The 11,218-nt window shown below is 47.9% G+C and overlaps 1 protein-coding gene across 1 annotated transcript; it reads left to right on the top strand.

Annotated features, from left to right (window-relative positions):
• Nucleotides 989–9,534, top strand: LOC110257687 (nuclear RNA export factor 3-like). The gene is made up of 19 exons (XM_021079857.1): nt 989–1,177; nt 3,427–3,583; nt 3,804–3,957; nt 4,576–4,659; nt 4,767–4,871; nt 4,995–5,075; nt 5,182–5,251; nt 5,407–5,495; nt 5,615–5,743; nt 5,870–5,979; nt 6,876–6,912; nt 7,274–7,342; nt 7,426–7,481; nt 7,621–7,728; nt 7,852–7,910; nt 7,998–8,113; nt 8,203–8,245; nt 8,784–8,856; nt 9,369–9,534. The coding sequence occupies exons 1-19, from the start codon at nt 1,174–1,176 to the stop codon at nt 9,532–9,534; spliced, it is 1,710 nt and encodes a 569-aa protein (XP_020935516.1). The 5' UTR covers nt 989–1,173.

Genomic DNA, 11,218 nt, shown 5'->3' with positions numbered 1-11,218 from the left:
CCTTACACTTGCCTTACCTCAGATGTTCACATACTCGCATGCAGATTTTTCTGTACCTCTCTCAGGCATTAGACTTCCTCTCTCAAGGTACAGAAATCTGGGAAAGGAAGTTGAGCAAGGAGTGGAAAATTCCAGAAGGTACTGGAAAGTTCCAGCAAGATTTGGCTCATGAATTGGAGCCCAGGCTTCGTCCTCTTTACCTCTTTGCAGATCACTCTGATCTGAGACTTTCAGAGCTACAGTTCTGGCTCTAACCATTAAGGGCATACCTGCTTCCATTGACTACACATTTTTTTTAAAGGGAAAGGCTAAGATTTGTTTCTTTCTGCTGTCATTACAGTGACCCACCAAAATCTGAGTGCTATTTCCTTTATATCTTCAAGGGGTTTTTGGTTGCTTGCTTTGTTTTGGTATTACCTCTCTGGAATGGGTTGGAGTTAATTCTAGCCTTTAACTATTTTCAGAACATTCAGCAAACCTAAGAAAATCCCCAATATTGCACCAAGAATTTAGTGAAGCGATGCATAGAGAGATCATCCCCATTCCATGAAGGACAATTCTAGTCTCTGTCTATCCAGCTAGCATCTGAATGACCCTAGACAGGCTTCAGCACCTCATTAAGCCCCAGCAAACTTGAAAGGTTAGTGATACTGTTATCAGACTCGCCTTATGAGGAATACATAAAAGAACAGACACAATGTAGCAATTACAGAGCCTGACCTATGGGCTGACACTCAGAATTCCCTGGGTTTGCAGAATGAAGGAACACAATGTAATGGAGCTGATGGAGAGTCTGGCATAAAGAGTTCCTGTGTCTGTAGCCACAGGCACCAAGGTCCTCTAAGTCACCTGACTCTAGTTGGCCTCCTCTGCAGGGATAGTTTAGTTGGGAAAAGAGTTTCCTGGGTGTTAGGCTGGTAGCAAACTCAGGGGGCAGTAATTACAGGAAGTTAAGTCTCCTCTGGCCCCCAGGGCTCTCCTCTCTATGCCCTTGGGGAGGGGACTTCCTGTTAGGACGCCATCTTGTTTGTGTGGTCCTGACAGAGTTGTTTGGGGCTAGCACTCTCCTTCCTCAGCAGCCCGCCTTGATATTTTTCAAACCTCCTGCTCCAGGCCCCAAGGATTCTCTTCAGGCACAGCCTGTGAAGACAGTGGGGACAGGTCACTGCCTTCATGGGTGAGTTGGTCAGTGTGAGAGTTTGTCCTCAGAGCCCCACAGGGCAGGAGGGGTCCTGGGCTCCCTCCCCCACCCCAACCCACAGGAAACCCACCCAGCCTAACCCTCCCCTTTAGAGAAGAGATGGAGAGGGCCCAGGCTGACTATTTTACACTCGCTTGAGGAAATAGGCCAAGTGGGCTCTGATTAACCCATCCTGATTCCACAAGTAAAACCTCCCCTCCTAAGGAAGTGGTCATGGCTGAGGTGAAATTTTTCCCTGCTTAAAGAAAAAGCTTGAGTCATATAATCTTCTTAGATGTAGGGTTAGGAGAGTGGGGAGGGTCACCTAGATGGGGGGGTAGGGTTCGTATAAAGTAATGTTCTTGGGATTTATACTAGAGGTGGGGGAGGGGCAGAAAACCCACCATTACCATTGAATCTTACATTAAGGACAAACTGCATTAGTCCATAGACGCTTCCTGAGGCTTGCTTTCTTCCCTAGCATATGATCTCTTCTGGAATGTTTGAAGAGTACTTGTCACGTGCATTGTTCTATGTCAATTGAGTAAATTTGTTAATTTATTTTAGTCACATTTTAAAATCCTCTCCCTCTAGCTGAGTTTTTGTCTGCCATTTTATGTGTCAACTAGTGAGCTGTGCTAAAATTTCACGCTGTGACTGTGGGTGTGTCTATTTTCTCTTCGTCTGTCAGCCTTTCCTTTGTATATTTTGGGCCTCTTTTAAACATGCATGCCTGAAATTTAGAATTGTGCACGACTATCGTCTATTGTATTGAACCTGCTATCATAAGGGAATCTCATTCTTTCTCTAGTAATGTTGTTTTTCTTGAAAGTGTACCTTTTGTTTTAGTAATATGGCTATACCAGCTTTCTGTAGGTTAATGTGGAAAAGGTATACATTTTGCAATTTGATTGTTTTCCAGTTTTCTAGATGATTAAATTCTGTATGCGGCTCTTTGAAGGAGCATTTGATGGGCAGTTTCTCATTCGGTCTGTTCCTATCTGTTTTTCTATTAGGAATATTTAGTCTGAAACTTTTAATGTAAAAACAGATAGAATTTCCTTTATAGGCACATTCATTTCTGCCTCTTGTTAGGTTCCCTTTCCTCTCCTTTCCTTTAAAATGATTCATATTGTGCAACTATTAAATTGTTACTTCATGCATCTCTCTACTTTAACATTCCTTTGCCATTCCTGTGGTGTTGACCATTCAGCTTACAATGTCCATTTTTGCTATTTGACGGTCTAATGTTAATTAGCCCTTTAAAACTCCTCAGACAATGGATGTATTTTGGAAGAGTTTGATTCCAAATACCCCCTCCAAATTTATTGTCATGCATTTTCATTCAATATCTATTTAAATCCCCAGAACAATTACAATCCTTGTGTTATACAGTCAATATTTATTTAAAATTGCCTACGTATTCACAAATGTCATTAGTATTTCTGCACTCGACCTGGAACAATACTTCTGCCCAAAGAAGAAACTGTCATATTTCTCTTAATTGGAGTCTTCTAGACACAAATTCTCCTAGTTTTTGCTAGATGATGATGAAATGAATGCCTTTTTTTTAGGTATGTCTTTCCTTAAAGCATAGTTTTTCTCCTATTAATGTTGTTATACTGACTTGATAGTTTGTCGCTTTTGGAAGCTTCTCAACCAAGATCTTTTCAAATAGCATTTCTTCACGCTTCCCTGTGCTTTCTTGGACTCACATTAACCACGTGCTGGTATGTTCATTGCACCTCCTTTAATTCTCTTCCCCTTGCTCTTGATATTCTCCATTATATGTCTCTCCAGGCACCATTCTGGACCTTTTAATCAGACTTATCTTTAATTTCTCTAGTACTTTCATCAGACAGAGAAAGCAACTTTGACTGTTGAACAATGAGAGTAGGGTAGATTTGAGGGTAGATTTTATTGTCTCCCTAGAGCAGAGCAGAGATGTGAGAGTTAGAGATGAAAAGCCATTTATCCCAGGTCACTTAGCCTGAACAGGGCAGAGCAGGGAATAAAACCCTAGATCCAAACCCATTCCTCTGTGCTTATTTCCCTCTTGGCTGTGATGCTCCACACCTCTCATCTCCCTTGAAGCGAAACCACAGTGAAGTCTCCCAGACTTTTAAGCAATGTGATAACATTTCTATTTAGGTTATAAAAATCAGTGATAGTTCCTCATTAACCACGATGTTTACCCAGGGCTTTCTCTGATACTGGGACCATTGATGTGTTATTCTCAATTTCAGAGCACACTGACCAAATGAACCCTATACAAAGAAGAGCAAGATGCTGGGGTATCTACCAAAGGAGATACAACTATTGGTCTGAACAGGTCACTTCTCAGGAGCAGAAAGATAGAAACTCAGTAGGAAGTGATGCTCACGTGGACACTCGAGTAAGATAGTAAGTGACCAGTCGGCATGGCAGACATGTAACAACCAGCGGAAAACAAAACTTTGTAGCTCATTACGTCTCATTCTTCTCTCCATTGTGGCAGAGTGAGGAATGATAGCATCAGCTTAGTGGTTGAGCACAACTTCATTGTAGATCTGGTATCACTGAGGAAAATGTGTAGACTTTCTGAGCATATATGGACTACTTTCTTCTCTCTACTTCCCCACAGCACTCCCTATGGCATTCCACCCTATCATCGGAGAGGCAATTTTCAGATGCAAGACCTAACCCATGTTAACATGGACACAGACAAAAAGCCTCCAGAGGGAAAAGTGGAGAGAATCAGGCAGGATGAGACTTTGGGGAGCTGGTTCAAGATCACAGTGAGTCTCTTGGCCTTAGGATCTTATTTGTAGAAGAAGATGACAGAGGGACCTCTGTTGGACTCATGTAGAGATGCTACAAAGTTTTCTGGGTAGAGGAGTTGTTGATCTGTCTTGTTATTCCTAGGAGGTAACACCATAGACCATGTAAGAGCAGGTTGAGAGAAGCAGTTTAAAGGGAACAGATAGACTGCGGGTCGCATGGGAGAGGTTGTCTGAAAGCAAAGGAGGGAACTCCTGCCAAGGAGAGGGAGCGGCTTCACACCAGAAGGCTCAGTTAGGCTCAAGCTGAGAGAGGGAGGAGGAGGATGAGTCAGGGGTCCTTGTCAGAGGGGCAGGCCAGGTCTGCCTCAGGTAAGATCTCGGAGACCTTTATAAAAGGAAGTACATGGTAAACATCTTAAGTTGTTTGTTTCGAGAAAAGTCTGTGAATGGAGAGAGAGGTGATTTAGGGAATCCATGCCTGGTACAAAAGTTAGCAATGACAGACAGTGTCCTGTATTAAACAATTATCTGAAGCCTGACAAAAGGTTGTAAAGGAGGATATGGCTGGGTCTTATCTGAACCTTGGATTTCATTATGTCAATTTTCTGTCCCATTTTTTCCTTTGGCTTCTAGATTCCATTTGGCATAAAGTATGAGGAGAAGTGGCTGCTGAGTTTGATTCAGAAGCACTGCGGTGTCCCATTCACCCCAGTCGAAGTAAGAGAGGACATTGAGGCAGATGAGAGGGAACGGGGTGGAGGGAATGCCCAGATGAGAAATGGCTCTCGTCTCATATTCTGTGTCTCTCGCCCCTCTCCCTCCAGTTTCACTATGAGAAAATGCAGGCCCAGTTCTTTGTGGAGAATGCCAACATTGCCTTCGCGCTGAGGAATGTCAGTGGCAAGATTTACAATGAGGCTAAGGAAAGGGTGTGTGTCAAGGGCATGGACAGGTCCAGCTGGGGCAAGAGGGCAGGCCAGGGGCATGGTCTTGCTTGATCCCAAGGCTCAGATTTCCTGCTGCTCACCTGGCCCCTCTTGGGATCTGTCCAGATATCGGTCTTTGTGGACCCCTGTGATGCACCCCGCTCTGTGCAGAAGGAGCTGAGGTCAGCAAAGGTGGAGCAGATGAAGGTAAGGCAGAGCCAACACAAGCTGTGCACTCAGAGCCAGACCCATCTCTTGCCCCCCTTCACCACCTCAGCCTCAGAGACACTGAACTCCATCTCTAACTGTGCAGCTGACCTTGAACAGACAAAATGAGGGCTCCCAGCAATTTCTTCACATCCAGAGACTCCGTTTTGACCCTGGTATGGCTGCAGCAGTAATTCTAGGGCAGGGGAGGGCAGAAGGTTCTGCCTGGCAAGGACACTCAGGGATGGTAACTTGGGGAGGGGTTGGTGCTGGAGCTCTACTGGCCAGGACCTTCTCAGCCTTCTGTTTCCCTCCTCTCATCTTCCTGGAGGCTTGATGACCTCTGGCATGGGAACAGTACAGAATCCTGGAAATGCCATGACCACCTGTCTGCAGCTCTATGGAGAGAATGTGCCCAAGGTGAGGAGTTAGGCTCAGTGTGGGGACTGCGGTGAGGGTGGGGAAGATTAGGCAGAAGCGGCAGATGGATGTTGGATATCCCCTGTTGGGGTCCTCACTCAACTCTTTCTTCATCACAGCTTTTGTCCTTGGACCTGAGCAACAAGAAACCCTACCAGCTGGTTGGCCTGCCCAACACTATGGAGCATGCTTCCCACATCAAGAACTTGAACCTCCCCAACACTGAGGTGAGGGGTGGTACCCAGAGCCTTCTCTGAAGGGAAGGTGGAGGGCTCATGAGGTGGGGACAAAGAAGGTAAGTGCATTTGTTGAAGGAGGGATTGGGGGTACAAGGCCTTCCTTGTGGTCCACGTGGTTCTTCCCTATAATTACAGGTGAAGTCTGCATGGGAGATGGACAAGGTCCAGTGGCTGGAACCAGATGAGATGTGTGCAGACAGAAACCCCGTGTGCAATACCTCCCCTGATGAGGCAACCAGCCTAAGGTCAGAGGTCCCCTCTGTTGGCCCCTGGGAGTCTGAGTTACTTGTGACAGTGGCTGTTCGCAAGAGGCACCTGACCTGGTTCTCTGGGAGGACCACAGGCCCCATGTGCTCCTCTGACAGAGGTGACAAAGGTTCAGTCAGATCCCAGTGAGGCCCCACGTCAGCATGTACATATTTTCCATTCCTACCTCAGGTGCCTGGGCCATTCCAGGGCAGGTGAAGGAGGGGCTGCAGCAGGAGAGATTTCTTTCCTCTTTCTTCTGTCTTCTTCCCTCACCCACCCCCACCACCATGGGAGAGCTTCTTCCCCTTCTCTTTGCTTAGCTTTCTGTCCCAGGCTTGTCTCTATGCCCCTGCATCTCTCTCATCTCTTCCCCTCCCTTCCCTCCCTTTCTGTCTTCATCCCCTCCATTTCCCTCCCTGCCTCCTGAGCCCTGGCTCACTCAGCTCCCTGCCCAAGCATCCTGGGCCATCCCTGGGGGTGTCCTGGTCCTGGCGGAACCCTGGACCCCCAGTGAGGTGGCCGAGCCCCGGGCTCCCACCCCCTTCCCTCTTCGCTCCACAGCCTTCAGTGGGGACCTGGAGGGAGGAAGGGGGGAAGGAAGGCCTGGAGCATGGGATTGACATGCTGCTTCTCGTGGCCCTGGAGAAGGGAGTCAGGGCAGTCTCGGGGGGATCCCCCAGGAGGAAGGAGAAGGAGGATGGAGGAAGGGAGGAAGGCAGGGAACTCTCCCTCCGGAGAGTCCATGGGGAGAGGTGCCCAAGGCCCTGGAAGCTGGGACCCCGGAGTGTGGGTGGGGCACACTGGGCTGTGTCTAATGTCAGTGTCATGGTCACACCAGGAAGGTGACCTGTGCAGTTTCACAGGCTTTTCTATTTTGTCTTGATGTTGGCAGCTCCATCTTGGAATTGTTCCCCAAGTTGCTATGCTTGGTAATGTATTCCTTGACCACTGACTCCTCTGACTGACACTGGCAGTGCCCCCAAGCTGCTCTGACCCCCTTTAGGTCTTGCCCAAGTTACCTTTTTGGACCTGGCCCTTAATGGTCATGGTGGGAGGGGGATGGGACCATCTTGGAGGGAACCAGACTACAGTTCTGGATCGTCCTTGAGCACAGGCTCCACAGGCTTTGGGGGCCCACGGTGCTGATCCCAAGTGCAGTCCTGCCCATGGAATTTCCAGGGCCCTTTGGCGCCTGACCTCTGACGCCCTCCCTCTCCCGGGCCCACCTGTTCCCTGATCATCCAGCCCCACCTCCTGGTCTGCACTGCTGACTTCCTCTTCCCTCCCCAGGATGGCCAGGAGACACCCCCAGCAACTCACCGTGGTGCTGAAGCCCGCCAGTGCCTACCGACGTGCAAGGTGAGGGTGGAGGATCTCGCAGGGTTTTAGGCGGTGCATGAGGAGGGTGTTGGCCCTGGTCCTGAGGACTGTTCTCATCCCAGGGAAGCTTCTTTGGATCCAATGAGCTGAAGAGTCTAGTCCTGCAATTCCTGCAGCAGTGAGTTTCCGTGGGAATCTGAGGAAGGGGAGGGCCAGCACATGCGAGCTGCCCACGTGCAGGACTGCCCCCGGGAGGTTTCAGGTTTCCTCTGAGGTCCAGACCACACTGACACACCATTCTCTTTGCTCCTGCACAGGTATTACTTGATCCATGACTATGGAGACCGGCAGTACCTCCTGGGTGCTTATCACGACGAGGCCTGCTTCTCCCTGACCATTCCCTTTAACTCCCAGGACCCAGCGTCGTGAGTATCCCAGCTCACACCCTCTTCCCAGGCTGGTGGACTACATCACAGCAGATGTAGTTCTGCTCCTGCAAACCCCCATTCTGGCCACACCCCTACATCCTATTTTCCCTTTTCACCTAGAAGTAGCTTCTACCAGTACCTTGAGGAAAATAGGAACATGAAGAAGCTCAAGGACCCCTGTGAGTGGGTGATGGGAGGACTGGGCTGGAAACGGGATGGTGAAAGGTTCAGTCCTGGAACTCTGATTGTTGCCCCTCCCCCCACAGTCCTGCAGGTCAAGCTGCTGAAGCACACAAAATGTGACATTGTGGGGGCCCTCTGTGTATTGCCACAAACTCGGCATGACTTCAGCTCCTTCGTGGTGGACACATGGTTCCAGACGGTGAGCTCTTGCTTCCTCTCTCGGGCAGGACTGGGAAGCCACCGTGGGTGTTTAGGTGGTGACTGAGCACCTGGGCTCTTCCCTTTCAGGAAATGATGCTCTGCTTCTCCGTCAACGGGGTGTTCAAGGAAGGTGGGTGTGTGTAGTCCCCTCCCCAGAGGCCCCAGAGAGCCCTCCCCTGGTGGGGCTCCCTCTCAGAACTCCCTCAGCTCCCCGACCCTTGCCTCCCTTCCTGCCCCCTCTGGGTTCTCCAGCCCTCACTCTTCCCACAGACAACCCAGGTGTGACCTATGGTCATGCCCTCTGCTCCATATACCCTGGGTGTTGGGGACCCAGGTCATGGGGTTTGATGGCTCTCATCCCAGATCCTTACTCTGGGAACTTGGACCATTGCTTAAACCCCAGTTTCCTCCTCTGCAAAGTGGGGTGGTAAAGTCCGCCTCTTGGTCAGCTGTGGAACATGCATCCCGTGGACTTGTGGAGTGGTGGCCGTGGGGCCCTGTCACTGGAGCAGACTGCTCCTACAGTTGCCCTCCCCTTCCCAACACCCTGCCCGCTCATGAACAGGTGTCCCCTCGGCCTGCATGTCAAGTCAGACCCTGACTGGGAACCCCGTGGGTGCATGTAAAGCACGTGGGGCTCTAAGGGGTCCTGTTGTTGGTCGTTGCAGTGGGAGGCTGGTCTCAGGGCTGTGTTCGTGCCTTCACCCGAACCTTCATCACTATCCCTGCCACCTCTTCCAGGTGAGTGCTGTGTTGTGGCTGGGAACACCCATCCCAGCCTGGGCTCCGGGTAGGGCTGCGGAGTCACAGACCTTAGGTTTTCTCCATATTGTGGAAACCCCAGCCCGTAGCTCTGAGGAGCAGTCTAGCCTAGTGGTGAAGAAGAGCCTGGGCTCTGGAATCGGAACATGGGTTCTCTCCTTGACCCAACACTCACTTGCTGTGTGACCTTGGTCAAGTCACATGCCCTCTCTGTAGCTCAGTGACTTCCTCTGAAAATGGGGATCAGACTGTCCACTCCCTGGGCTATTGTAAAGGGTAAATGCAGAATCTACCATCTAGTGAAGCTGGTAGACAGTCTCCAAAGTGGGCTCTGTGGGAGGGGCAGAGGCAGCCATCAAGGAGCCTGGAGGACAGATGCAGGAGGGGTATGGATGAAATCTGGTTCCTGGCGGGCAGTGGGAGCAGGATCATTATTTCAGGTGCAGGCTGGTCCATCCTTCCACTCCCCTGAGGGCCCACTTTTCCTTCAGTCTTTGCATCGTGAACGACGAGCTATTTGTGAGGGAGGCCAGCCCCAGCGAACGTCAGAGTCTGCATTTTCCATCCCAGTGCCTCCTTCCTCTGCCAGCCTCATGCTCATCCTCTCCCCAGAGCAGCAGCGAATTGTGTGGGCTTTCTCCACCCAGTATGGGATGAACCTCCAGTGTTGTCAGAAGTGAGTGCTGGGTTTGGGTGGGGTTCGGAGCAAGCTGGGAGCAGAGGGAACTTGAAGGTCATTTGTTTTCATTATTTATTTCAGTCATTTTTACCCTGACCTTTTCATGCTCAGTACATATTAAGCTTCCTAGTTTTTAAAAACAGGCTAGTATTATTTTTTATGAATTTCATGGACTCTTCCCCTGTATTCACAGACAGCTGGGTTTTAGGAGTTTTTACCATGATACCCTGTGCCTGAAGTTCATTCCAGTGTACATGTCAAAGTATATATAGAGGGGAAAAAGTTCATTCCCCCAAAACACACCCCCCAAAGGCAACCCTCGAATATTGTCATCTTCATCGTATCTTTCCGGACGTGCGTTTATGCAGATGTTTACATATTTGTGCAGATATATTTATTTGTCTATTTACCTACAGAAAATGAGATCTCCTAATGACAGAGAGACAGAGAGAGAGAAACAAAGGGAAAGAGAGGCTTGAGGCTGAATGGGGAAGAGGGATCCAAGGAGGGTACATTTCATCTTCAACGCCTTGAAACTTGAGCAAGTTTAACCTCTAATGTGAAGGAGTCATCTTGTCATTTTTAACCCTTAAATTTGCCCATACATTTGTTTCGTTTCTTTTTTTTTTTTGTAATTATCCAAGATTTGCTTATTTATGTATTTGAAGTATAACTAACCGACAACACTAGGTTAGCCCTAGGTGCACAGCATAGCGAGTCAATATTTCTATACATTACAAAATGGTCACCATATACTAATTGTCCTCATACAGTTTTTGCGTTATTATTGACTATATTTCCCATGTTGTACGGGGCATGCCTATGATTCATTTATTCTATAACTTTGAAGTTTGTGCCTCTTATTTATTATTCCTCATCTATTTTATTCATAAGCCCATCTTCCCCTCCAAAACCACCTCTTTGTTTTCTGTATCTGTGAGTCTATTTCTGTTTTGTTATACTTGTCCTTGTTTTAAGATTCCATATATAAATGAAATTATACAGTATTTGTCTTCGTCTATCTAACTTATTTCACTTATCATAACACTCTCTAGGTCTATCCGTGTTATCAAAAATGGTAAGAGTTCATTCCTTGTTATGTATGAATGATATTCCAATGTATGTAAATACACACCATAATTTCTTCCAAGATCAGATGAGATCGGGCACATTCAGGATGGTATGCCTCATGCCATAATTTCTTTGCCCACTCATCTATCGATAGACCGTTTGTTTCCAAATCTTGGCTATTGTCAACAATGCTGCAGTGAACATAAGGGTGCATGCATCTTTTCAAATGAGTGCTTTTGTTTTCCTTGGAAAAAAACTCAAACGTGGAATTTCTAGATCCTGTGGTAGTTCTATTTTTAATTTTTTGAAGAACCTCCATACTGTTTTCCACAGTGGCTGCACCAATTTACATTCCCAACAGTGCACAAGGGTTCCCTTTTATCCAAATTCGTGCCAACACTTGTTATTTGTTGTCTTTTTGATGCTTGTCATTTTGACAGGCGTGAGGTGATAGCTCATTGTGATTTCGATTTGCATTTCTCTGATGATTAAAGACATGGAGCATCTTTGCATGTGTTGTTGGCCATCTGTATGTCTTCTTTGGAAAAATGTCTGTTTAGGTCCTCTTCCCATTTTTTAAATTGAGTTATT

Source organism: Sus scrofa, chromosome X (assembly GCF_000003025.6).
Source record: "Sus scrofa isolate TJ Tabasco breed Duroc chromosome X, Sscrofa11.1, whole genome shotgun sequence".
Taxonomy (NCBI): Eukaryota; Metazoa; Chordata; class Mammalia; order Artiodactyla; family Suidae; genus Sus; species Sus scrofa.
This window is presented reverse-complemented; position numbering and strand designations above follow the sequence as displayed.